Source organism: Martes martes (genome assembly GCF_963455335.1).
Source record: "Martes martes genome assembly, chromosome: 6".
NCBI lineage: Eukaryota > Metazoa > Chordata > Mammalia > Carnivora > Mustelidae > Martes > Martes martes.
The window spans coordinates 56095376-56120601 of NC_137893.1; the positions used below are offsets into that span (position 1 = coordinate 56095376).

At 36.5% G+C, this 25226-nt stretch overlaps 1 protein-coding gene across 1 annotated transcript in view; it reads right to left on the reverse strand.

Moving 5' to 3' along the window:
- Positions 1-25226, reverse strand: part of ADGB (androglobin) — a 189622-nt gene that overhangs the window by 142615 nt on the left and 21781 nt on the right. Inside the window, exons 4-5 of the mRNA XM_080806887.1 lie at positions 7045-7207; positions 1450-1542 (exon numbers count right to left, since the gene is read on the reverse strand). Of these exons, the coding sequence (XP_080663013.1) occupies positions 1450-1542; positions 7045-7207 (256 nt within the window). The remainder of the gene's footprint in view (positions 1-1449; positions 1543-7044; positions 7208-25226) is intronic.

The window sequence follows — 25226 nt, forward strand, 5'->3', positions numbered from 1 at the left end:
AGACTATCCTAGCTAGCTAGACTTTCAGCTGTGGCTATTCTGGTCCACACTTCAAGAGGAGTTCATGCACAAGATCAAGAGGAAGAGGTCAGCACAGAACAGAGGTGTTGAGATGGGCAGCAACATTTACGATAAATGTAGGGAGAAGTGTTACCACCAACAACGGATGAATTCACTTATAATACAAGTGTTACCTCTCAGAACTAAGGTATGTTAAAAAGAAAAAGGTGGTGTAAAATTTTTCTACTTATTCACATTTGAAACACTCTCACTTTAGGGACTTAATCCTTTATTTGCATGGAATGTAAACCCTGAACTTCCACTGCTCAGAGCCTGAATATTATGAATAATACACTATTATTAAGTGCACTATATTAACACCAAAGAACTTACATTCTTCATACCAGTATTGTCTAACATTATAAGTAATTTAAACGCATGGTTCATGGACATTTGATTTACTTAAAATATCTTACAAGTAGGCATTCAATAAATATTCTGTTGAAATATATCTTATTCTTTTATTTTACTAAATATCTTTGTAATTAGGATTATCTGAACTTCCCGGCTAGTAACAGCGATTGGAAATATGGTGGATAAATTGTATTTTCTTGCAATAGTAGTGGTGCTTATAAAGGCTAAAAATTTTAGGAATAAAATCACTTTGTGTGAAACTGTGATTCAGTGGATTTCATAATCAATGGAAGAATCAGCTCCTTTACAACCATTTGATTAACGCTAAATAACTCTTTTAGCCTACTGGTTTTCCGTGCATTAAATGAAAATTCTAGGAGAGTCATAAACTAAAAAAAGGAGTTAGTGATAATTAGACCCTTGGAAACAGCAAATATGTTCAAACTAACATGGCTGTTAAGAAGGCAGACCAGTGGATCCAAAGTTTTCATGTACATAATGCTATTTTAAAGGATGGCTTCTCTGGTGATGTCCCAGTCAACGTGACTCAAGTGACTGGGCGTCAAATCCAGAAATGAAGATGGCCCTTGGGAAATGCTTCAGGAACACCTGGAACACAGAGAGCCGAGTGCCAGTCTCCTGGGCTAGAAAATTAACGCTAATAAACACTAGAGTAGACAGACCTTCAGGCCACATAAGTTCCTGCTAAGCAGCAGTAAAGGGTAATTCTGTCAGTCAGAAGTTAAGGAATAACTTCCCGCTTTTAGGCTCTTCTTTGATATCATGTAAAAAAGAAAAAAAAACTCAAGACTTCACACAAAATTTCAATATGCTCTTGGGAGCCAGTACAGGTGATAGTAAACTATGCCGATAAACATTGATCTCTCTTAAATGCCAAAAAGTCATTCTTTTTTCTTGCTAAATACCATGGGGAAAATTTACCCTACATTGTTTTAAAAATGAGAATTTTCATAACTAGGATATTATAGCCCACAGTTAACATGCATTTTGTTCGATAGCAAAAATGTTTCTTACCCGATTAATTAAAAAATCCTGTGGACGTTTCCAGGAATAAATTTTCAACGATGGTGGTAATTCAATCTTTCCTTCGGGGTCTTCAAAAAAATGCTGTATAAAAAAACATATATTGAGTTTTTTGTCTCCATATGATTCTAAAAAAATGAAACCAACTCAATGTTAATAAAAATTAGTAAGTTCATAGATTCAATCAATAATATGCATTTATAGAGCTATTTGTATAATTGCTCTCAGAAGTAGCTAACGGAGTATTTGGTGGATACAGAAGTTAATAATACTGTATTTAATGAACAAAACCTCAATTGTTGAATAACATTTTATTGCAGAGGAAGCAATCAAAACAAGCATGAGCTGCTTTGGAATGTGAGGTAGGTATGGTAGGAAAGCAATTTGGATGGCCACATATGGACATATTTTGCACTGAAAATATTGTTGTTTTTACTTGAGAAGAGATGCTTTGGAATGTGAGGTAGGTATGGTAGGAAAGCAATTTGGATGGCCACATATGGACATATTTTGCACTGAAAATATTGTTGTTTTTACTTGAGAAGAGAAGATTAAAAAATCATGAATATGATTGTATGCCAATGAAATTTTTGAATCTTGGATCTTTCATTTATTAATTTTTAAAATTAAACATGTTATTTTGAGATAATTATAGATTCACAACTCATGCTGTGAAATAATAAAGAGAGTTCCTGTGTTCTCTTTACTCGGTTTCTCCAGTGGGAAATCTTCCAAAACCAGAGTGCAATGTCATAACCAGGATACCGACGTTGACACACTCTTGGTATACTACAGTTCCAGCAGCACAAGGATCCTTCCTAGGCCCTTTTATGGCCATGCCCACCCTCCCACCCCCTTACCACCTGTTTAATCCCTACCACCTGGCAATCATTAATCTGGTCTCTTTTTGTCATTTCAATAATGTTATGAGGAGCACCTGGGTGACTCAGTTGGTTAAGCTCTGACTCTTGGTTTCAGCTCAGGTCATGATCTTGGGGTCGTGAGATCAAGTCCTGCTTTGGGCTCTGTGCTCAGCAGGGAATCTGCTTGAGATTCTCACTCCTTCTCCCTCTGCCCCTTTCTCTGATCTCACATGCATGCACTCTCTTTCAAATAAACAAATAATAAATCTTCAAAAAAAAATAATGTTATATGAATGGAGTCGTATAGCATGTAACATTGTGGATTGGCTTTTTTCCCTCTCCGCCTAATTCCCAGGATATTCAATTCATTCAAGCTGTTGCATGTATCAATAGTTTGTTTTGTTTATGGCTGAGCAATATTTAATGATATGGATATTTGTTTTTTTGACCATCTGTCCATTGAAGGACATCTGGGATGTTTCTAATTTGGGTCTATACTTATAAAGCTGCTATAAATTTTTGCATATAGCTTACAGGTTTTTATATGAACGTAAGTTTCCATTTCTCAGAGGTAAATGCCCAGGAATGCAATTAATTTATTAATTTTTGAGCCCTTAGAATGGGTCAATTAGTGAGCTCTGGGGGAAGAATGATATCCAAATATCTACTCTCGAATGCTAGCAATATAGTAAATTAGATTTCAAGTAGTTACTATGTAAAAGTTCTCACAGATCACAAAATAGTTAAGTTGTGGGGGTGAGCCTTACAGAAAATGAAAAGTGCTGGGAGTACAAAAACAATGCTGTAGGAATATAAACTATCTGTATTGAAAAAAAAGGAATACTAAATTTCATCTGAGTTAATAGTGACAGGGGAAAGTAAATACTATTTTGTGATTTTTATGGTAATCACATTTTTATCCTAATGCTAGTGTGCCCTGAGAAATGGGTTATATTTGAGGCACTGTCTGAGCTTTTACACAAAATGTCTATGTGTATCTGGAGCATATTTAAGATTCTGAAATACTTTGAATGAAGACAAGGGCAATCCCAATATCTAGTCAAAATGATCCAAGAATGAGTCCCTGAACAATAGACTGACGTTTCCAAGAGACACACTAGACTTCTGGGGTTGCCTCATGTTGTTTTGTTTTGTTTTGTTTTCCTCCCTTACAAATAATTCAGTTATTTTGAAGTCCCTTATCTGACAATTCTAAAATCAGTGTCACTCGTGGATCTATTTCTATTATTTAATTTTTCCTCTTGTTTTTCAGCCACTTTGTCCTAATTCTTTTCATGTGTGATAAAAGTGGGTTGTATGATAAATGTTGCATATAAAAATGTATATGGGTCCTAAATAATGACACCTTCCTCCAGAGAGGAGGATTTCATTCCTTTCTGGCAGGCAAAGTACAAAATGAACTTGACCCCATCAACACTGGGTCTCAGGGTTTGACTGGGCTGGTGTAGGCTTGGTTCACCCTTACTCAACACAGAATGCTAGAGCCATGTTTGGGTACTCACAGAAAAGCTGGAGTGTCTGAGTCCCTTCACCTTGGTATACCCTAAATTCCAATCTCTTGCCATAGCATCATGAAATATTTTCTGTCATTTAACTTCCAAACTGTTGTTTTTTACTCATTTGCTCAGCAGCAAAATCTTCACACGTATAGCTTAGGATTTGGTTAAATGTCTTGAAATAAAATTATATGGGAAATATTCAGATTGTAGTTCTGTAATTACCTCTGGGATTTGGGTTCTAGTTTTGGCTGCTTTCGCAGGCCCAGTCAATATCCTCTCTCTCTTCAGCCCAGAAAAACTGGCATAAACCCCAGCCACTACTTTCTGTTTGGCCTTTCATTGTCATGCCTTGAATTATTAAATGTCTTTAAGGAGAGGGGCACCTGGGTGGCTCAGTGGGTTAAAGCCTCTGCCTTGGCTCAGGTCGTGATCCCGGGGTCCTGGGATCGAGCCCCGCGTCGGGTTCTCTGCTCAGTGGGGACAGTGGGGAGCCTGCTTCTTCCTCTCTCTCTCTGCCTGCCTCTCTGCCTACTTGTGATCTCTGTCTGTCAAATAAATAAATAAAATCTTAAAAAAAAAATGTCTTTAAGGAGAGAAAAAAAAAAGGTAAATGGGAGTTTACCATATCATAAATATCATTATCTGGTATGATTACCTTTTCTCCATGTTAAGTTAGTGGTAAATGGTAATCTTTCTATGTCATTTTGCCTTAGGTGTATTTCTTACATGCACCTTACAATGCTTCATTATATATATCTCAGTTTGGTTCACCCACCGTGTCTTTTTGTTGCTGTCACTTAGCTGAAGAATTGAGACTTGACTCTGGAATTATAGAGAAGGGTTAGTTTATCTGATGCTGATTTCCTGATCACTAGCCTCACCTCTAAAGAAGAGACTTTCTATAAAATTCCAAGGATACTTGCTATAGTCAGATGCTTAAGGTAATTGACCCTGGCAAACTGTGGAAGTTGCAAATGTGACATGCTTGGGGTGTCCACCACTCACTCCCGTGAGGGACTGTCACTTCACAGCCTTGAATGTTGAGGTTGTAGAACAGAACTGGGAGTGGGAAGCAAGATTGTATCCCATATGGTATCTGTGCTGTTGTTCTTAAACCAGGGTTTGACCTGATACTCTTCTGCCTTGTGAAGATGGCAGAGGCAGAATGGAATGTTGGCTCAGGTTCTGAAGTGTCACACGCCATTAGAATAAGTCCCAATTCACCACAGGAGGAGGGCTGGTGCTGCCCTAGTCATGCAGTTTTATACATGGTCCAAGGACCACAGAATCATTGTTGGAGTCTGATGTTCACTTAGCAACATTCCTATATGTTGCCCTCAAATGAAATGGGCATCAAGTATCCAGCACACATGTTACTTTTCCAGTCTCAATGGTTTTCCTCCAATAAATGTTCTTTCAACAGATGTGCCCTTGTTTCAATAACATTGGTAAGTTCCAGAATTTGATGCCTAACCTCCCAGAGGTCTGCAGGATTTCTTCATAGTCATCTGGTAAAGGCTTACTTGCACTTCAAGGGCCCTAACATGTTACAGTTTATATCTTATTTATATCTTATTTCCTATTTCAGTTTTCAGGCACAGCTGCTCTTCACCCTGTTATCCTCCACACTCTATAATGGCTTGTCTTTAGGTGTTTTCTAGAGCTCAGTGCTTAGCTGAGGATTTGTACAGTCTATCTTCCTGATGTATATTCACACTCAACCCCCATTAGTTGTAAATTTCTGTTAAAAATATGTGGACTATGACCATTGTCATTTGAACCCACAGAGTTCAAAAGCCGTGTCCATCTAAAAGTTCCACCATCACCCTAGGTATGGTGAAAAGAATGTATTCCCTCATATGTTCCTAATCTGAAATTGCTCAGGTACTAACAGAATCAGCAATTAGTTACATTTGTTATCATTTGTAAACAAATTACTGTAATGAATTATGCAGTTTATACTTCTGCATTTTGTGAACAAAATATAATTGCTAATAAGAACCATTCCAGAGTTCTCAATGCAAATAAACACCCCAGAGTTCATCATGGTCATTCTGGCAATTTTGTTTGTGTTTTGAAACTGCATTGTGTTTCATAAACATTTTTGTTAAATGAATTGTTGCACCAAATAAATGGGTCATATATTTTTTAAATTTTTTTAAAAGATTTTCTTTATTTATTTGAGAGAGAGAGCACGTGCACCAGCAGGGGGAGCGGCAGACAGAGGGAAAAGCGGTCTCCCCGCTGAGCAGTGAGCAGGGTGCCTGATGTTGGGCTCCATCTGAGGGACCTGGGGATCATGACCTAAGCCGAAGGAAGACACTTAACCGACTGAGCCACCCAGATGCCCCAAAGGGTCATATTTAAAATGCAACCCAGGGGCGCCTGGGTGGCTCAGTGGGTTAAAGCCGCTGCCTTCGGCTCAGGTCATGATCCCAGCGTCCTGGGATCGAGCCCCGCATTGGGCTCTCCGGTCACCAGGGAGCCCGCTTCCTCCCTTCTCTCTCTGCCTGCCTCTCTGCCTACTTGTGATCTCGCTGTCAAAATAAATAAATAAAATCTTTAAAAAAATAAATAAATAAAATGCAACCCAGACTCATACCCTCAAAAAGAAGTCTTTAGAAATAGAGTAAACATTTTTAAATAGGCAAAAGAATCTAAGATAATAGAGTTGGAAAATGTAGGAACACCATTCTCAGCTCCAATCCCAGGGATACATCATGTTTCAATGGCCATAGATAAACAAAGAATACCTGAGATCCTTCCCCAAATATCTTCAGGGGGGGATATTAAGAGATTCAACCCTTATCTCATAGTAAAATCTTAAAAAAAAAAAAATCTCCTATCATCACCAGATAATAGCTCACAGGTCTGCAGGGCTTTCATTTTCTAAACTACTCTAAATGTGTTGTTCCCAACCCTGTCCAAAATCTACTATCTGACTTGTTCTATCAATTTCCCCTTTATTTCATTATGACCCTCTGATCATCTCTCTCCTTTCACTTACTCAAATGGAATTAGCAAAGCCCAGGTCTAAGGCTTGGAAAGACAGGCAGGATGGAGGGAGACAGGTGGACAAGGACAAAATTCCTCTCTTAAAGGGAGCCTCTGGAGAAGAATGAGCACTCTCCCATTTTAACAAATCTTATGCTACTATAAAATTAAGACTAAAATGAGCTCTAGTCACATTCAAGCGGACTTACAAATAGAGGGCTTTTGCCTGTTTTGTCCTTTTCTTTTCCACCTTTGCCTGCGTCCCACTTCTCTGCATTGATGTCAGCCTCGCTCCATTCCGGCCAGATTGGGAATTTCCCCTTCTTCTGCTCAACGGAACTAGGTTGCGCATTACTGCCCAAGTAGTACAGACTAGAAACAGAGCAGGGAGGTGGGTTAGTTTTAAGTCAAATCTCTGAGGTAAAATATTGGGTTCATTGCATGGTATAAGTTTAATGGTCTTGTCAGCAGTCATGTTTTTTTTTTCTTGTTTTTTTTTAAAGATTTTATTTATTTACTTGACAGACAGAGATCACAAGTAGGCAGAGAGGCAGCCAGAGAGAGACGAAGGGAAGCAGGCTCCCCGCTGAGCAGAGAGCCTGATGCAGGGCTCGATCCCAGAACCCTGGGATCATGACCTGAGCCAAAGGCAGAGGCTTTAACCCACTGAGCCACCCACGCACCCTGTCAGCAGTCATGTTAAAGACATTTTTCAATAGTTGTTACCTGTAGCCAGACAGCTTCCACAGGTTAGGGTTCAAAAAAACTAAAATACCTGAAGAGATTATTCTGTAAACAAATTCTGAGCCTTAGGTCCTACTTACTAATGCAGGACATTCATCATAAACACATAAAATGCCATGAAGGGGAATATTTATATACAATTCACACTTAAAATCCTTTGCACGTATAATATTAATGGCTTTCTGAAGATCATTACAAATATAATTTTGATTTTTCCCTGTATAAGTGTGCTATGTGATCATTATTTTTAAATAAGGTTTTTTAGGGGCGCCTGGGTGGCTCAGTGGGTTAAGGCCTCTGCTTTCGGCTCGGGTCATGATCCCAGGGTCTTAGGATCGAGCCCCGCGTCGGGCTCTCTGCTTGGCAGGGAGCCTGCTTCCCTTCCTCTCTCTCTGCCTGCCTCTCTGCCTACTTGTAATCTCTCCCTGTCAAATAAAAACAAATAAAATCTTTAAAAATAAAATAAAATAAAATAAAGTTTTTTAAAGATTAGGTAAGTAGGAAAGACATTCCCCTTCCATTCTACAAACCACATTGTTAACAACTGTCCAAAGAGATACATTTCTTCTTCAAAAATAACATCATTCAGCACATCTCTTTATAGACTGTTTATTTCCATTTATCAGTATATTATAAATAGTTCTTATGTCGATGAGAATTTATCTAAATACAAATTTGATGATTGCATACTGTTCCACTGTATAAATATACTTCCTTTTGTCTAAGTTTCTTTATCTAAAAACTTGAAGGTTTTGATTTAAAATTTTTTTCACTATTACATATTTTTTAAACATTTTATTTATTTATTTGACACAGAGAGAGAGGGAGAGAAACCACAAGCAGGAGGAGAGGCAGAGGGACAGGGAGAAGCAGGCTCCCCACCTGAGCAGTAAGTCCAACACGGGGCTCGATCCCAGGACCCCGGGATCAAAATCTGAGCTAAAGGCATACTCTTAACTAACTGAGCCACCAAGGTACCCCTTTTTTCACTATTATAAACAAGATTTTAGAGGCTTTCCTTATTCCCAAATCTTTGCATTCCTTATTAATTCTTTTCTTAGAATAGATTTTAATAAGAGAACATAAAGTACCCAAATATATGCATATTTAAAGTTTGTGATATATTTTCACTAATTATCTACAGAGAAGTTGGACTTGTTTTATATACTCATTATTATGTTGCAATTTTATATCTCTAAAGCCTGACTTTTACCTTTTCTTTATTATTGTAACCTTTAAAGTCTAAAATACGTGTCTCATTTAATTTTTCAAGTTTTACCTATGAATGACTACAACCCTGCTCTAAACCCTTGGATAGGCAGTTAACAAACCAGACAAAAATCTCTACCCTCATAGAGTTCATATTCTAGTGGGTAGAAACATAAAATCACAGCATAAATTAAAATATATAGTGCATTAGAAAGTGAAAAAATTAGGGGGAATTATTAAATAGGAAGGGGGAACTGAAGAGTTAAGGTACACAATTTTAATATAGTGGCTAAGGAAAGCACTCCACCACAGGGTAATAGTTCACTCAACAGGGAAAGAACGTGAAGGATCGAGCTGTGTGGATCCGGGGAAGACCGTTCTGGAGACAGGAAACGGCAAGTACAAGCAGCAAGGCAGAGTCTTCCAGACGCGGAGCGCATCCTGGCTTATCTGAAGAATAAAGAGATCAGCGGGGCTGAAGGAAAGTAAAAGGAGATCATTTCAGAGATGCAACAGGAGATGCAGAGATTATAAAGGTGGTGTAAGCCAAAGGAAGGACATTGATTTCCCCAGGTGAGAAAGGAAGGCAAAGGAGAGTTTTGAGCAGGGAAGTATATACTCATTCATGGCTGCTGCTCTGTTGAGAAAAGGGCAAAGGGAACAAGAGAGAGAATTTAGAAGGCGCTGAAATAGCAGGTGAGAGCGGATGGTGATTTGGACCAGGTGGCTGGCGGTGAGGTGGCAAGAGAGAGGCCCCAGTTTTTAAGAGAAAGCCCATAGATTGAACTGATGTTTCCTGCAAGACAGAAGACTATGGGTTTGGGCAAAACAGAGGTAAGGGGTAAAACAGCATTTCACTTCTAAATGAGCTGTGTTTATCACATGTTTGTGGTGATGTTGAATAGTTAGTTAGACATAGGATTCTAAGGCTTTGGGAGAAAGAATCAGTCTAAAAGTGAACATTGGAGTCATCAGCATTTAGATGATATCTGAAGTCTTAAGACTTCAGGCTATTAAGACTCGGGCTATTCAAGACACCTAACAACTGGTGAGCAATTGACCAATCCTTAAAGCCTCGTTATGCTAGACATTATTTACTTTAAGTCTCGGGGTCAGGAGTATGATGTCCTCAGGGTGGGTGAGGAGCTCAGGGTAAGCAGAAGACAGAAATGTCTAGGGCTCAGGGTTATTGGTAATGTTATTGTTAAGGTTATTCCACAATCAATATTAAAATATTTCAGTATTCTGACTATTATCAGTACAGCTGTATACCTGCTCTGATACTCCATGTGAAAAGTCAGAAAGAGTAGGAAGAAAACTGAGAAAAGCAGTCTGTGAGTGTGGGCGACAGAATAATGCATCCTCCCCCTCCCCCACCTCTCATTCCTCCCCCAGCCATGTCCACACCCGAATTTCTGAACTGGAGATAGGTTACCTTTCCTGGCAAGAGAGGGTTTGTAGACAACTTTAAGTATTTGAGATGGGAAGTTATCCTGGTATCTGCATGGGTTCAATGCAGTCACATGTGTCCTCAAAAGTGAAAGGAGACAGAAGTCGTCAGAGGGAAACTCCGGAAGAATGAATAGAAAAATGAAAACTGTTGGCTGTGAAGACAGAAGGAGGAGGCCACATGCCCAAGAGAGTGAGCAGCTTCTTGAAGCTGAAAAAGGCAAGGAAATGGATTCTCTCTGCGAGCCTCTAGAGAGGAAGGCAGCCCTGCTGGTACTTTCATGTTAGCTCAGTGAGACCCATTTTGGACTTCAGACCCCGAGAATTGCACAATAATAGTTTTGTACTGTTTAAGCCACTAAGTTTGTGGTATTTTATTATAGCAGCATTAAGAAACAGAGACAGAAATAAAACAGTAGAGGGTTATGCCTTAAAAGTCAAGTAAAAGGTTTTTTTTTAAGTAAGAGAATGCACAGCAGATCCAAATGATGCTAATAGAGCAACAGAATGAAATATGAACAAATAAATGTTGAATTTAGCAACAAGAAGGTGAAAGGTCTCTCTCAAATTTCACCTTCTGGGGCAGGGGGTGGGAGGGACTTTCTCAAACATCCTATCTAGAATAGCAACCCCTCTGCCTCCTTTCATATTGCTTCATTTTTATAGCACTTGGTGGTTCTCTCACTAATCCTTTGGTGCTTGTGTGTTTCCACTGGTAGGCTTTGTAAGTTTCACAGGGGTAGGATCCATGGGTTTTTTGTTCACTCCTTCTATCTCCAGCAGTTGAAACAGTCCCTGGATAACATAAGAAATCTGTCTTCCTCTCTGCCATCTACTTACGTGAAATCAAAGAATGAATGTCTTGACATACTACTTCTATCATTTCTAATTAAGACTGTTTCAAGGTTTTATGAATAGGTAGAGGTTGATCAGATGGCTCACCAGTCCTGTTCCTCATTTCTTATATTTCCCAGTCCTTTGCAGTTTGGCTGGTACTTTGTGGTGGTGTTTTGGACAATAGCATGTATGGGGAGATATGTTGTATGCTACCTCCAGGCTCATAAAACATCCTATGGCATACTTGTCCACATGCTCAATCCTTCAGAGAAGATCTTGGGAAATGGTAATTCGTGGGGTTTTGGAATATAGGTGAGGTTCAGTAGGGTGAGGTCTGGAGCTGATGACCAAGAAAGAATTCTTGAGACATCTTTGGTGCAAAATGGTGGTTTTATGAAAGCACTGGGACAGGACCCGTGGGCAGAAAGAGCTGTTGCACCAGGGTTGTGAGGTGTGGCTGCTTATATACTTGGGAGTTGGGGGAGGTAGGGAAGATGGGGGTTTCAAAAGGATTTTCATATGTTAAAGAAGACTCACAGGATAACTGAGGACTTGCCATTGTCAAGTTAAGGTTGTTTTCCCCCCCTCTAGCAAGGCATTAATGTTAGGATAGTTGGAAGCTTCCTGGAGGAACACTACACTCTGCCTGCTTCAAGTATCTGTCAATGGGCTGCAGGTTATAAGAACGTTTAACTGTATCTACATTTCCTTCTTCTTTCAAAGCTAGGTTATTGATAGAAGTGCTTTGTTCTTATAGATTGCTAAAACATTTGTAAACCAAGGGAGACTTGCCGGATTGTGATCTCTATAAGTTAATTATTTGTTTTTTCCTTTCCATAGCTTTAGGGAGCCAAGAGTGCATGAGGAATGTCACATAGATACCATCTGGGACTTGGGGGGTGTTGTGGGGTGTCAGCTTCTGCTTTGTCCTCAGCTTGCCTTCTGTTCCCTCATCAGTAATGCCACAAGATGGAAGGAGTCAAAAATCCTTATTTAGCACATGCAAGGCCACTCCTAAACTCCTGATCAAACTCTAATATAAATGAGAAATATCCTTTGCTGTGTGATCTGGGGTTTGTGTGGTATTGTAGCTAACATTGATTACTTCCTACTAGCTTCTTTGATATTGTAGCTAGCATTGATTGTTAACATTGACAAATATAAAGGGTATAATTATTTCTTTAGGGTTTGGATTTCTTCTTTTATGACTTTTAGCATTATAAATCATTATATCATTACACATGGTAATTTACTTATACATTACTTTTTATTATCTTAAGTCTTTGACACTTGATTCTTTTTTCTTGTTGTGATTTTTGTCAGTTTTTGTTTGTTTGTTTTTTGTTTTTTGTTTGTTTGTTTGTTTTTGGTATATTCTCATGTTTTAGGACACTTTTATTATGAGCCCATCCTTATCAGGGTGTTCTTTTTCTCCAATCCCCTTTCCCCAAGGCAATCCTGTATTGAAAGAATGTTTTTTCAGTGTTAATATGGAATTTTCTTCTTTCAGAAATCCCAAATAAAGAAGGCATCCAGGAACCCATAGGTACTTTAAAATCAGATCTCAAACCTACATAAGTCTCAATCCCAAGATTTCCATTTCTCAAGGAAGATTTTTTTATTTTCCAGCCAGACACTAAGCATAGAAAAGCTAACTGTCTTATAATCTAAGATTATAAGGCAGATTTTTCTTATTTACCTTTTTAAAAAGAATTAAACTTTTGGAAAGTCATGCCTGTATCCAAGGTTGGAGCACTCCCTTTCTTCATTTGTCCTATATATGTTAAGACAAAAGAGTCTACTTTTGTAAGACTGCTAAACCTTTCCCAGGGAAGCTATAGTCTCAGCTTAGAGTTAAAACATTCTGACTTTCAGTTTCCTCCTCATTTCTGGATCCTGAAGATTTTTTATTTCTTTAAGTAGGCATTTGTAAGTATTAGGTTTTTTTGTTTTGTTTTGTTTTTTTTATCTTGATCCACTATCTTGCTGGAAAAGAAAGTCTAAGAATATATCCATTGTAAAGGAGGATTTCTAAGAAGCATCTAAGAAAAGATGACAGAAAGATGATTAGAATAGTTTTCAGGAAGAAAGGGAAATTTTTCAAAATATTAATAGGAAAATAAAGGCATAAAATAGTACACTAGAGTACCTCTGCTTTATTCAGGTTTGGTAAACTGTAGAGATAAAAAGAAATTCATGACTATGTCCAACAAAATCATAAAATTTAACTCATGCAGGAAGCTCAGTCTCCTTAAAAGCTGTTTTTGTAAGGGGAGGAGCTAATTTCTTAAAAAAATAAAGGCTCTGCTGAGATTATGTTTTGCTCTCCTCTTCATTCTGTCAAGTGTAAGTAAATGTTCTGGCTTCCTCCCTTAAACTATTAAGCTCTATCACTAATTGGTCTACTTCTCTTGTAAACATATCAAATTTGATTCTATTTGTGTTGAAGATCACTTTAAAAATACTCTCATTTGAGGCATTTCATACCAGCTCAATAGCTCACCTACAGTATTACACACACAATATAAACAATAGTAAAATATAGCCCCATGTCAAATATACAGTAGATTTGATTCAAATATGTTACTTTTGAAACAGTCAGCACAGTCTGCCTTTGACAGTCACTACCAGAATGTACCTGCTACTAGGGGATAGCTGAGACCCTCAGACACTCAAAGCACAGTATTCCTGGTCTCATCAATTCTGAGAACAAGCTAATCTTTAAATACAGAAGTAGCTCAGAACTTTTGAAGTAATACTGGGAGATAAATATTGCCAAATTCTAGGAAACTCATAGGTGCAAAGAAATCAAACCTGACACGCTAAAATATCAGGGGTACCCAGAGTTATTTTATTCGCATAGCAACATACCCAAGTACTGGCAATCCATTAAAATTACAAGCTGTATAAGAGATTTGAAAGATAAACATATCCTCAAAATATATGACTAAATACTCCCTTCTACCCAGTGAGTCTAAATATGCTATTGAGATAGAGGAAGTCTCACCCACACTTATAGGAGAGGCTAGAAATCTGTAGACAAAGCATATTTATGGAAATTTATTATTTTTAAAAAACTTAATGTCAATGAGGAATGTTTATAACATCAAGCCTCTACATTCAAAATGCCAAACGATATTTTAAAGGAAACTGATGGTTGGAGGGAGAAAAAAAATTCCACAGAGCCAGACAACGGGCTGATTTCCAGAGTAGATACATAAAATATAAAGAAGCTCCTGGGGAAAAGAGAAGCAACAGCAGAAAGGAAGCAAATTTATAACAGCAGGTCAAGTTGGACAGAATAGTCTGACATAAAAATGACATATTAAATAAGCAATAGGTTTAGAGTTGTTAAGATGATTATATATAAAATACATATAGATATCATATATATGGGAGTTAATATATCTTTAATTACATATATATTTGTGACTGAAATGAACTGATCATGATTAAAAGACATTGAAAAATGGGAATGAGTGTTTGCAGAGGCAGGAAGGTGGTGGGCAAAATGGGTAAAGGTGGTCAAGATGTATAAACTTCCAATTATAAAATAACTAAGTCATGCAGAATGTAATGTACAGCATGACGACTATAGCTAATAATACCGTATTGCATATTTGAAAGTTGGTAAGGGAGTAGATCTTAAAAATTCTCATCAGAAGAAAAAAAAATTTGTTAATTACGTGTGGTGATAGATGTTAACCAGACTTAACTGTGGTGATCATTTCTCAATATCTACAAATATCAAATCATTATGTGGTACACCTGAGCTAATATAATATTATATGTAAATTATATCTCAGTTTAAAAAAGAAGTCGATGCACTAATTAGAAAGAACCTGTAGGGGTGCATAGGGAGTTGAGATTGTGCAATCTATAAGTAGGTTCTTGAATAAGATTCGAGCAGTGGTGGTCCAAGCTTAAAAATCTCTAAGTCCATTTTGGAAAAGAAGCTAAGTTTACCCTGTAAGTGTCAAGAGATCAGAAATAGGATTCATGAATGATCACGTGGCTAGAGCTACTCATGAGCTTCTAACTTTGGACTTGGGCTGGTATAACTCTTCCTATAGTTTATGGCATAACAGGCAATGTGCCACTTTCCTATGATTCTATGAGGAAATAGGTTGGCTATAGAAAAAAAAAAATGGGAATGAGCAGGTGGTATCAGGGGTAGCACTTCCCACATGGGAGAATAGCCTTCAACCTCCCAATGCTAAGACTTGGGTGGGAGCAGGGTAATATAAAAATGCACCTACTAATCAGAAAAATTTTATATTGTGTGTGTGCTAGAACAGTGTGCTAGAGACCCTCTATTGGTCCCTTAATCAATTAGTAACTAAATTATGAACAGGTCATGAGATTTCCAGAGAGGTCAGAGTTCAAAAGGAGAGAGATATTCCTTGGAAACCTCAAAAAAGCGGCTATTTGTCAACTGATAAGGAAGTATTTCGATATTGTAACAACTGCCTTATCCTTTTCAGTAGTGTATCACAACTGGATGTCGCAATGGGTAGGGAGTGACTTATTCTGGAAAACCATCCCAAAAACATGGCAAAGAACAGTATACATGAGTTTAAAATACCTATAAAATGTGAACTGAAAAACTAACACTAGTAATGAAAAAAGAAATTTAAAATTACAAAGGACAGTCAGTAAATAAATTAAAAAAAAAAAAGAAATCACACCCAAGAAAAGAGAATAATGTAGCAAATTTAAGAGATATTTAAATGTTTAGAATCACTGAAAAGATAAAGGAGGGAAAGTTCTGCTTTGCAGCAAGCACAGAAAGATATTCAGCAAACAAACAAAAAACAAGATCAATATGAACAAAGACATATTGATTGGAAAACTGTAGCAATGACAACATCAGCTGTTGAAAGAATAGACTAAATAAAGCCAAAGAAAGGAGAGGACTAGTGATTTAGAAGTGAGAATTTTTAAAATCAAGTGTTTGACACAGACTGTTAACTATAGAGAACAAAGTGATGGTTACCAGAGGGGAGGTAGATGGGTGGAGGGATGGGTGAAATAGGTGACAGGGCACAAGGAGGGCACTTGTTGTGAAGAGCACAGGGTGCTCTATGGAAGTGTGGAATCTCTATACTGTACACCTGAAATGAATATTACACTGTATGTTAACTAAATAGAATTCAAATAAAAGCTTCAAAAATAAAATAAAACAAAACAAAACAAAACAAAATAAAATGTTTGCATAGATAGAAAATGTGAACTAAGGATGTGGATAGATTGAAGAACTCCAGGGTATGCCTAAAAGAAGGTGCAGACAGATAAAATAGTTAGGATGGGTGTAGGGAGAAATATCTGGAAATAGGACTGCTGAAAAATCTTCAGAATTGATGGAAGATATGTCTTCACATGGAAAAAAATACATCAAGCAATAACATAAGATAAATGGAAGGTCAGGGGGTTCAAATCTGCCTCTAGATATATCAACTAACATTGTAGATAAATGATGAAGATGAAAATCTATCTACATAAAGAGATATCTATCTACACAAAGAAATAAATATAAAAACTATCAAATTGACAGCGATCACAGTCACAGTAAAATAAGGAAGTGGTATCATCAGAGCTGAGGTAAAATAACTGTCAATCTTAAAATTAAGATCCAATTAAACTCTTATTAAAAGCGAGGTAGAAACATTCATCTTAAATTATCTAAAAATATTTAAAATTGTGAATTTACCATAATAGATTCCTATAAAAATATTTACTGAAGGATTTATCTCAGGAAAACAGGAAATGAACCCAGATTGAAAGTGTAGGCTACAAATAGCAATGGCAAACAAATGAGTCAATATATTTTGGCAAAATTAAAAAAAAAATTTCCTACTAACAAATAATGATTACAATAATTTTGAGTTTTTAAAAACTATCAAAAATAAGTGAGATGGGAAAGGGAATTCTGATGGGCACAGTGTGCCTGTTTTTTCCTTAGGAATAATGGTAACTGTAGGCTATATAGGAAAGTATTTGAAGATAAATCTGTTTTTATTTTTTTTTAAGATTTTATTTATTTATTTGACAGACAGATCACAAGTAGGCATAGAGGCAGGCAGAGAGAAGGGAGGAAGCAGGCTCCTCCCTGAGCAGAGAGCCCGATGCGGGGCTCGATCCCAGGACACCGGGACCATGACCTGAGCCGAAGGCAGCAGCCCCAACCCACTGAGCCACCCAGGTGCCCCGATAAATCTGTTTTTTAAATAAGGATTGTCTTAGTCAGTTTGGGCTACTCTAACATAATACCATGGATTGCATGACTTATAAACAACAGAAATTTATTCCTCACAGTCCTGGAGGCCAGAAGTCTGACATCAAGATGCCAGTATGATCAAGTTCTAATGAGAGACGTTCTCTGGGTTGCAGATGGCCAAGTCCTCATTGTGTCCTCACATGGTGGAAAGAGAGCTAGATAGCTCTTTGTCCTCTTCTTCCTTTTTTTTTTTTTTTTTTTTTTAGATCTATTTATTTATTTGAGAGAGAGAGCATGCATGAGTTGGGGGATAGGCAGAGGGAGAGAGAGAATCCTGGAGACTCCCCACTCCCACATAGGGCTCCATCCCACAACCCAAGAGATCATGACCTGAGCCAAAACCAACAGTCAGATGCTTAACCAACTGAGCCACCCAGCTACCCCTCTCTCTGTCCTCTTCTTAAAAAGATGCTAATCCTATTCATGAGAGTATCACACTCATGACCTCATTACCTCTCAAATGCCCATATCCAACATCATTACATTTGGATTAGGATTTCAATATACAAATTTTAGGGTTAACAAATATTCAAGCCATTGCAAAGACCCTTCAAGAAATAAAATTTAAAACTTCCAAACTGAGGAAGAACAGAAAGAGTGGACCTGACTAGAAAACAACTCAGTATAAACTCTGCCTTTAGGTAGATGGGAAATTGAGAATGCAGAATTCTTTTAATAAAGATGAATCAACCAATCTGTCTGGAGACTAAAACATTTTAGAAAAATGCTGTTTCAGAATGAGAAGGGCATCTCACTCACCCAACAGTTCACTTATTTTTAACTAACATTTATTGAACACCTGCTCTGTGACAAGCTCTGTGCTTGATGATAGGGTTACAGACTCATAAATACATGTCTCTAATCTTGAGTTTATTTTAGAATTCAAACAGGTAAACAGATGATGTCAATATAATGTGGTATAAACAGAGATGGAAGCATTCGCAGATGGCATTGTGCCCAACGTAAGGCAATTAGGAAAAACTCTCAGAGATAAATAGCATCTAAGCTGTTCTGAAAGATAACGAGAAATTTTCCAGGTTGTAAAAGCAGAAAGGGCATCAGTAAGAAAAGAGAAGAGCATAAGAGACAGTACAGAGGCAAGAAACAGCAGAGTGGGTGCAGGGAACTATGAGCTTTTCAGCACTGCATGAGCATATAGTATAAAGCAGTGGGGAAATTAGGTTGGGAAGCAATACAAGGTAAACAGCAAGATAAACACTTTGCCCATTGTACAAAGATGAACATTTTATTCTTAGATATATAGTATGTAACGTTTACCCATAATGGACCATCAGTTTTAAAATAGAAAGCTTGAGGAACTCTGAAGTTTCAATACAACTCAAAAACGAGCACAAGGATAATTATTATGAAAATGTGATTAAAAATGATCCCCATCACATCTGTAAGTTGCATTCTTTTAATTAAAATTCTTATAACAAGATGTCTCTATTATATCAAAAACCAGTATTTTAGAAGACAATATATACTGGCAATTACATATAATTTAGGATTTCACTTTTGGGGAAAGAATTGTACCCATACCTGCAATAGACTATTTGTGGATATATATTTGTAAATACTGCTTCAAACCTTCCCATCTTAATGTTTAGAAATAAAATGTAAAATTTAGGTAATAAACCTAAGAGATATCATGTTCATTTCAGTTGCAATAATGGGGACTGAATTTATCCTCCCACCTAAGGCAACCAAAACCTGAGCAAAACACATGAAACTGGTTTTCAAGGCAGACATCAAGTGGTGAAGGATGGTGCTTCTCAAAAAATAGGAACCAAATGAGGTAAGCCTTATAACTGTCTCAGTTTATGGCTGTGAGAGAATTTGGGGCTGCAGTGCAAGAAGAGGTCATCCGGGCATATCATAGCAGATTCCTTGAGTAGAGGAACGGGAGGTGAGAGTCTGGAGGAGACCAGAGCCGCTAGAGTTTGCAAGACAGAGACTAGAACAGAGAGCTTCACAGAAAGAACTACTGAGATCTTCAGAGGGTCACCCATTCCATATATATTTTAGTATGAGTTTTTCCATTTCTGCAAAAAACAAAAATCACTGATATTTTAATAGGAATTGCATTTAATCTGTAGATTGCTTTGGATAGTAATGACATTAAAATGTCATTAAGAATTTCAATCCATGAACATGGGAAGTGTTTCCATTTTTTTATGCCTTTAATTTCTTTTAGCAATGTTGTTTAGTTTTTATTGTATAGGTCTTTCACCTCCTTTGTTGGTTTAATTCCTAAGTATTTTATTCTTCTTGGGGCTATTGTAAATATTGTTTTTGTCATTTTCTTCTCAGATTGTTCATTGTCCATGTATAGAAATGCAACAGATTTTCTTGTGCTGTGAACTTTGTAGCCTGCCACTTTGATGAATTTATTGTACTAACAGGTTTTTTGTGGCATCTTTAGCATTTCCTACATGTAAGATCATATCATTTGCAAACAGAATTCTACTTTCTCCTTTACAATTTAAATTGTTTTCTTTTCTTGCCTAATTGTTCTGGCTAGTACTTCTAGTCCTATGTTGAACAGAAATGGTGAAGGTGAGCACACTTGTCTTGTTCCTTATCTCAGAAGAAATGCTTTTAGCTTTTCATCATTGAATGTGATATCCTCCATGGACTTTTCATGTATGGCTTTATTATGTTGAGGTACTTTCCTTCTATTCCTGGCTTTTTGAGTGTTTTTATCATGAAAGGGCACTGAATTTCGTCAAATGCTTTTTCTGAATTAATTGAGATAATTGTGAGGGTTTTATCTTTATTCTGTTTACATGGTGTATCATATTGATTTATTTTCATATGTTAAACCATTCTTGCATTCCAAGAATAAATCCCACTTGGCTGTGGTGTATATTCTTTTACTACCTCTCTGAATTCTGTTTGCAATGATTTTGTTGATGATCTTTGCCTCAATGTCTTTAAAAGCTTTTGGTCTCTATCTGGCTTTGTTATCAGGGTAATGCTGGCCTCATGGCATGAATTAGAAAATATTCCCGCCTCTTCAATTTTTCATAAAAGTTTGGGAAGGATTGGTATTAAATCTTCTTTCAGTGTTTGGTGGAATTCATTAGTGCATCCATCAGGTCCAAAGCCTTTCATCTTGAGAGATATTGATATTTGATTACTGATTAAGTTTCCTTAGTAGTTACAAGCTTATTTTGATTTTCTGTTTTTTCATGAGTTATTCTGGTAGGTTTTGCAGTTTTAGGAATTTGTCCACTTCGTCTGGGTTATCTAATTTGTGGGCATGCAGTTGTTCATAGAACTCTTGTTTTCCTTTTTAATTTGTATAGAACTGGTAGTAATGTCCCCACTTTCATTTCTGATTTTAGTAATTTGAGTTTTTCCTCTTTTTTTTTTATTCAACCTAGCTAAACATTTGTCGATTTAGTTGATTTATTCAAAGAACCTATTTGGGGTTTATTGATTTTGTTTATTGTTTTTCTATTTTCTATTTCATTTATTTATTCTCTAATCTTTATTATTCCTTTCTTTCTACTTACTTTGGGTTTTGTGGATGATAACAATAGAATTAGCTCTGTGTGAGTCCTCCAATCCTTTTGAGTACTTTTTTCTTTGACCTTGGGTAGTTTCTCATACACATGAGATTTTTTTTTAAAATGATTGAAATACCTGAAATGGAAACTAAAGTGTTTGAGAAAAAATACTAATGAAATTGAAGACTAAAGAACTTAAAACAATAGCAATAGAAATAACCCAAAATGAAACATAAAGAAGAATTGAAAATGAACAGAGCATCAGTGAATTCTAGGACAATTTCAAACAATCTGGGGATTATTTGTGTCCTCAAAGGAGGGCTAGGAGGAAGAAAAAAATATTTGAAGAAATTATGGTCAAAACTTTTAAAAATTAAATGCAAACTACAAATCCACGAGTTCAGGAATTTCAATTAGCCCTAAACTCAAAAAACATTAAGAATATCATGCTTTGGGAACCTGGGTGGCTCAGTGGGTTAAAGCCTCTGCTTTTGGCTCGGGTCATGATCCCGGAGTCCTGGGATCGAGTCCCACATCGGGCTCTCTGCTCGGCAGGGAGTCTGCTTGCTTCCTCCTCTCTCTCTGCCTGCCTCTCTGCCTACTTGTGATCTCTGTCTGTCAAATAAATAAATAAAAAAACTTTAAAAAAAAAAAAGAATATCATGCTTAAGTACAACATAAGCAAATGACTCAAAAGTTCTGTTGAAAAAAATGCTAATAACTGCAGGAAAAATAAGAAAGACACATATTACATGCAGAGGAACAAAGAACAAGGAAAACAGCAAATTTCTCTTAAAAACAATGCAAGTGAATGGGGAATGTCTTTTAAAAATTAAAAGGAAAAAAATCTCCCAAGCTAGAATTATACACCTAGCAAAAATATTTCTAAAAAGTGAAAATGACATAAACACTTTTTTCCTGACATAAATAGCTGAAAGCATTCATCAGCAGAAAATCCTTAGCACAATAAAAAAATAAAAGAAGGCCTTTAAGTGGAAGAAAAAAAAAATACCAGATAGAAAATCAATAAGGTTGCAGAAGATACAGTATATAGAACACTATCCAATACAGAACAATATCCCTTAAAATTGACCTAATTGACATTTATAGAATATTTCATCACAATAAGATGCACATTCTTTTCAAGAACACACATTATATTTATGAAGATAGACCACAATCTAAGATATAGAATGTCTCAACAAATTTAAAAGAATTCAAATTATAAAAAGTATCTTCTCTAACCAATGGAATTACATTAGAAATCCCAGAAAAAAATCTGGAAAATTCTAAGATATAAATATAACTGAAATAAAACACTTATGATTAACCGATGTGTTAAAGGAGAAATCTAAAAGGGAGTTAGAAAGTATTTGAACTGAATAAAAATGGAGAAAACATTAAAATTTACAGGATCCTACTGAAGCAGTACATAAGGGAGAAATAATAGCCAAAAAAAACCTATATGAGGAAAGAGTCAAAGTCTCAATATATTCAGTTTCTACCTAAAACTGGTAAAATCTAAACTAAATAAAGCAAGAAAATTAAGATTACATCAAATCAATAGAAATAGAAAAATGATAGAGAAAAATCAATGAATCCAAAATCCAGTTCTTTGAGATCAACAAAATTTATCAAACTCTGGTCAGATTGATCAGAATATAAGACAAAAGACTCAAACTACCAATATCAGAAGCCAAAGTGGGGCCATCACTACTGATTCTAGACATTAAAAGGAGAATAAAGAAATACTACAAACAACTCTAAGTCCATATATTCAATAACTTAGATGAAATGGAACAATTTCTTGAAGGACATAAATTAAGAATAACTCACAGGTTGGATTGGAGATAATGAATATCCCTGTGTCTATTAAAGAAAGTGAATTTATCATTAAAAACTTCCCTACAAAGAAAGGTCCAGGTCCAAATGGCTTCATTGGTGAAGTCTACTAAATATTCAATGAAGAAATAATACCAATTCTACACTACCTGCTAGAAACAACATGGAAGAATATGAAAGTAAAATAAATATAATGAATGAAAGAAACCACACAGAGAGTTTACATGATTCCATTTATATAAAACTCTAGGAAAATTAAAACTAATCTATAGTAACAGAACACAAAAGAGTGGTTCCCTGGAGATTGGGGTGAGGAAGGGACAGAAGGTAGGGATCACCAAGAAATCATGAAAACCTTTTTGTAAGGTAAATCTGTTCGTTGCCTTAATCATGTTGATGTTTTCATGTGTGTAGATGTACTTCAGAACTTATCAAAACATATCCTTTAAATACATGGAATTTTCTGTATGTCAGATTTACATGAATAAACCTGTTTTTAGGGGTGCCTGGCTGGCTCAGTTAGGTGTCTGCCTTTGGCTCAGGTCATGATCCCAGGCTCCTGGGATCAACCTTGTGTCAGCATTCCTGCTCAGTGGGGAGTCTGTTTCTGCCTCTTTCTCTGCCCCTCCCCCCACTTGTGCTCTCTCCCTCTCCCAAATAAATAAATAAAATCTTTTTAAAAAAGTTTTAAAAAATAAACCTGTTTTTAAAAAAGAAAGAAAAAGAGGGGTGCCTGGGTGGCTCAGTGTGTTAAACATCCAAATCTTGATCTTGGCTCAGATGTTGATCTCAGAAATAAAAAGAAAACAAGCCTGGGGATTATAAAAGGCAAATTAAGGAAATTCCAAACAACATACTGTGATAGCAATATTATCCATTCCTAAAGTCATAATACATAGTAAAATTAAATCCATATTGTATGACATATTTGATTACTGAGTTATATGCAATAAAATATATTTTGTCTATATATTTTGTCTTTCATATATACCTATTCCTGATAAATTAAATACCCTGAATAATTTGGAATTGGGAAGAAGTCAAAACTATCTTTATATATAATGAAAGCAATCCATAATTGTATTAAAATGTATTTTATAATCCAATTATTCATAAAACATGAATAAATAATTTTTAACACTTAAAAACACATCACATACCTTGCAAAGATGACAAAATGATTTTTTAAAAATTCTTAAATCAATTAAGAAGATTAAATAATACAATAGAAAATGTCTAAGAGTTGAAAATCTTCAAAGAAAACTTTAGCTGGTACAAAGTCATTAGAGACTTCTAAGCAAAAAAAAAGAAAGAAAGAAAGACAGAAAATCAGAAGCTGATTTACATATACACAGTCCTATATGCGCTTTAATTAGATTATTTTCACTGTGGGGATTAAAACTTCAATAAAAGGAGGGTCTGGAAATTTGCCATTTTTTTCTTCAAGCATGCTGTTCAGAGTTAAGACACAATATTAGTCATAGTGGGAAGCTGTTTATTTGTCCACTGTGCAATCAGCAGGCCTTCTTAAGTAGTGTCAGCTAATACCCTGAAGGAATTAGAATATGAACACAATTACACAACTGACTTAATTTGGGTTGGGACATTCTGAGCCATACTCTTTAAAAACCTCACATATGCAAGGAAACAAATTGCAATCATAAAAAATTTTCAATTAAAAACAGTTAAAGCCAGGTTGTCGTGCTGACCTTTTATCCTCTTGGTTTTATTAAAATTATTTAATTGGATACTTAATTTTTAAAGTTCATCATTTTTTTCCAATGCATTGTGCTTGAGTAAATATGAAGATCAGTTAAGACTCGGTTTCTGTTCTCAAATAACTTAAAATTAGTGAGCATCAATATACACAGTAAGAAAACCGCAAAGGCAAAAGTGAAAAGGCTTGAAAAAAAAGTTAAAAACTAAGTGCTTTATCTGCACAGAAGAGGGGGAAGATGATTTCTAACTTAGCCAATCCATGATGGCTGCAAGGAAAAGCAGGTCTTAAGATATTCATAGAATGGCGGGGTAAGGCCAAAGCCACTATAAGCAGAGAAAAGAGGATGGGGAAAGGCACAGAGGCAGAATAGTGGGAGAATGTCCATCATGTGTTAGCGTCTGGCTGGTAACAGAGACTAGGAAGCAGTCGGAGTGGGCTATGGCCCTGCCCGCTCGTTCCATGCCTTCTCTCTCCTTCTTTTCCTTCCTCCCCTCCCTCTTTCTTTGTCAAGCAGCAACATCCTGCTAGTGGAACAGAGTGTTGAGAAGATTATTAACAGTACTGCATAGAAAGAAGATTGGGAACAGATTGAAGAAAGCAAGGAAGTTGGGATGCTTTCTCAACGGTTCCACCTGGAGTTATCAAAAGGCCCAAACTAGAAAATGACAGGGGAGAAAAGGAAGGCTGAGCCAGTCTAGAGAAGCAATTTGAATGTAAAATCAAAAGAACAAAGAGACGAACTGGATGCTGGACAGGGGAAAGTCAACCATGACTGAACTTTGGAGTCCGAGAGTGTCA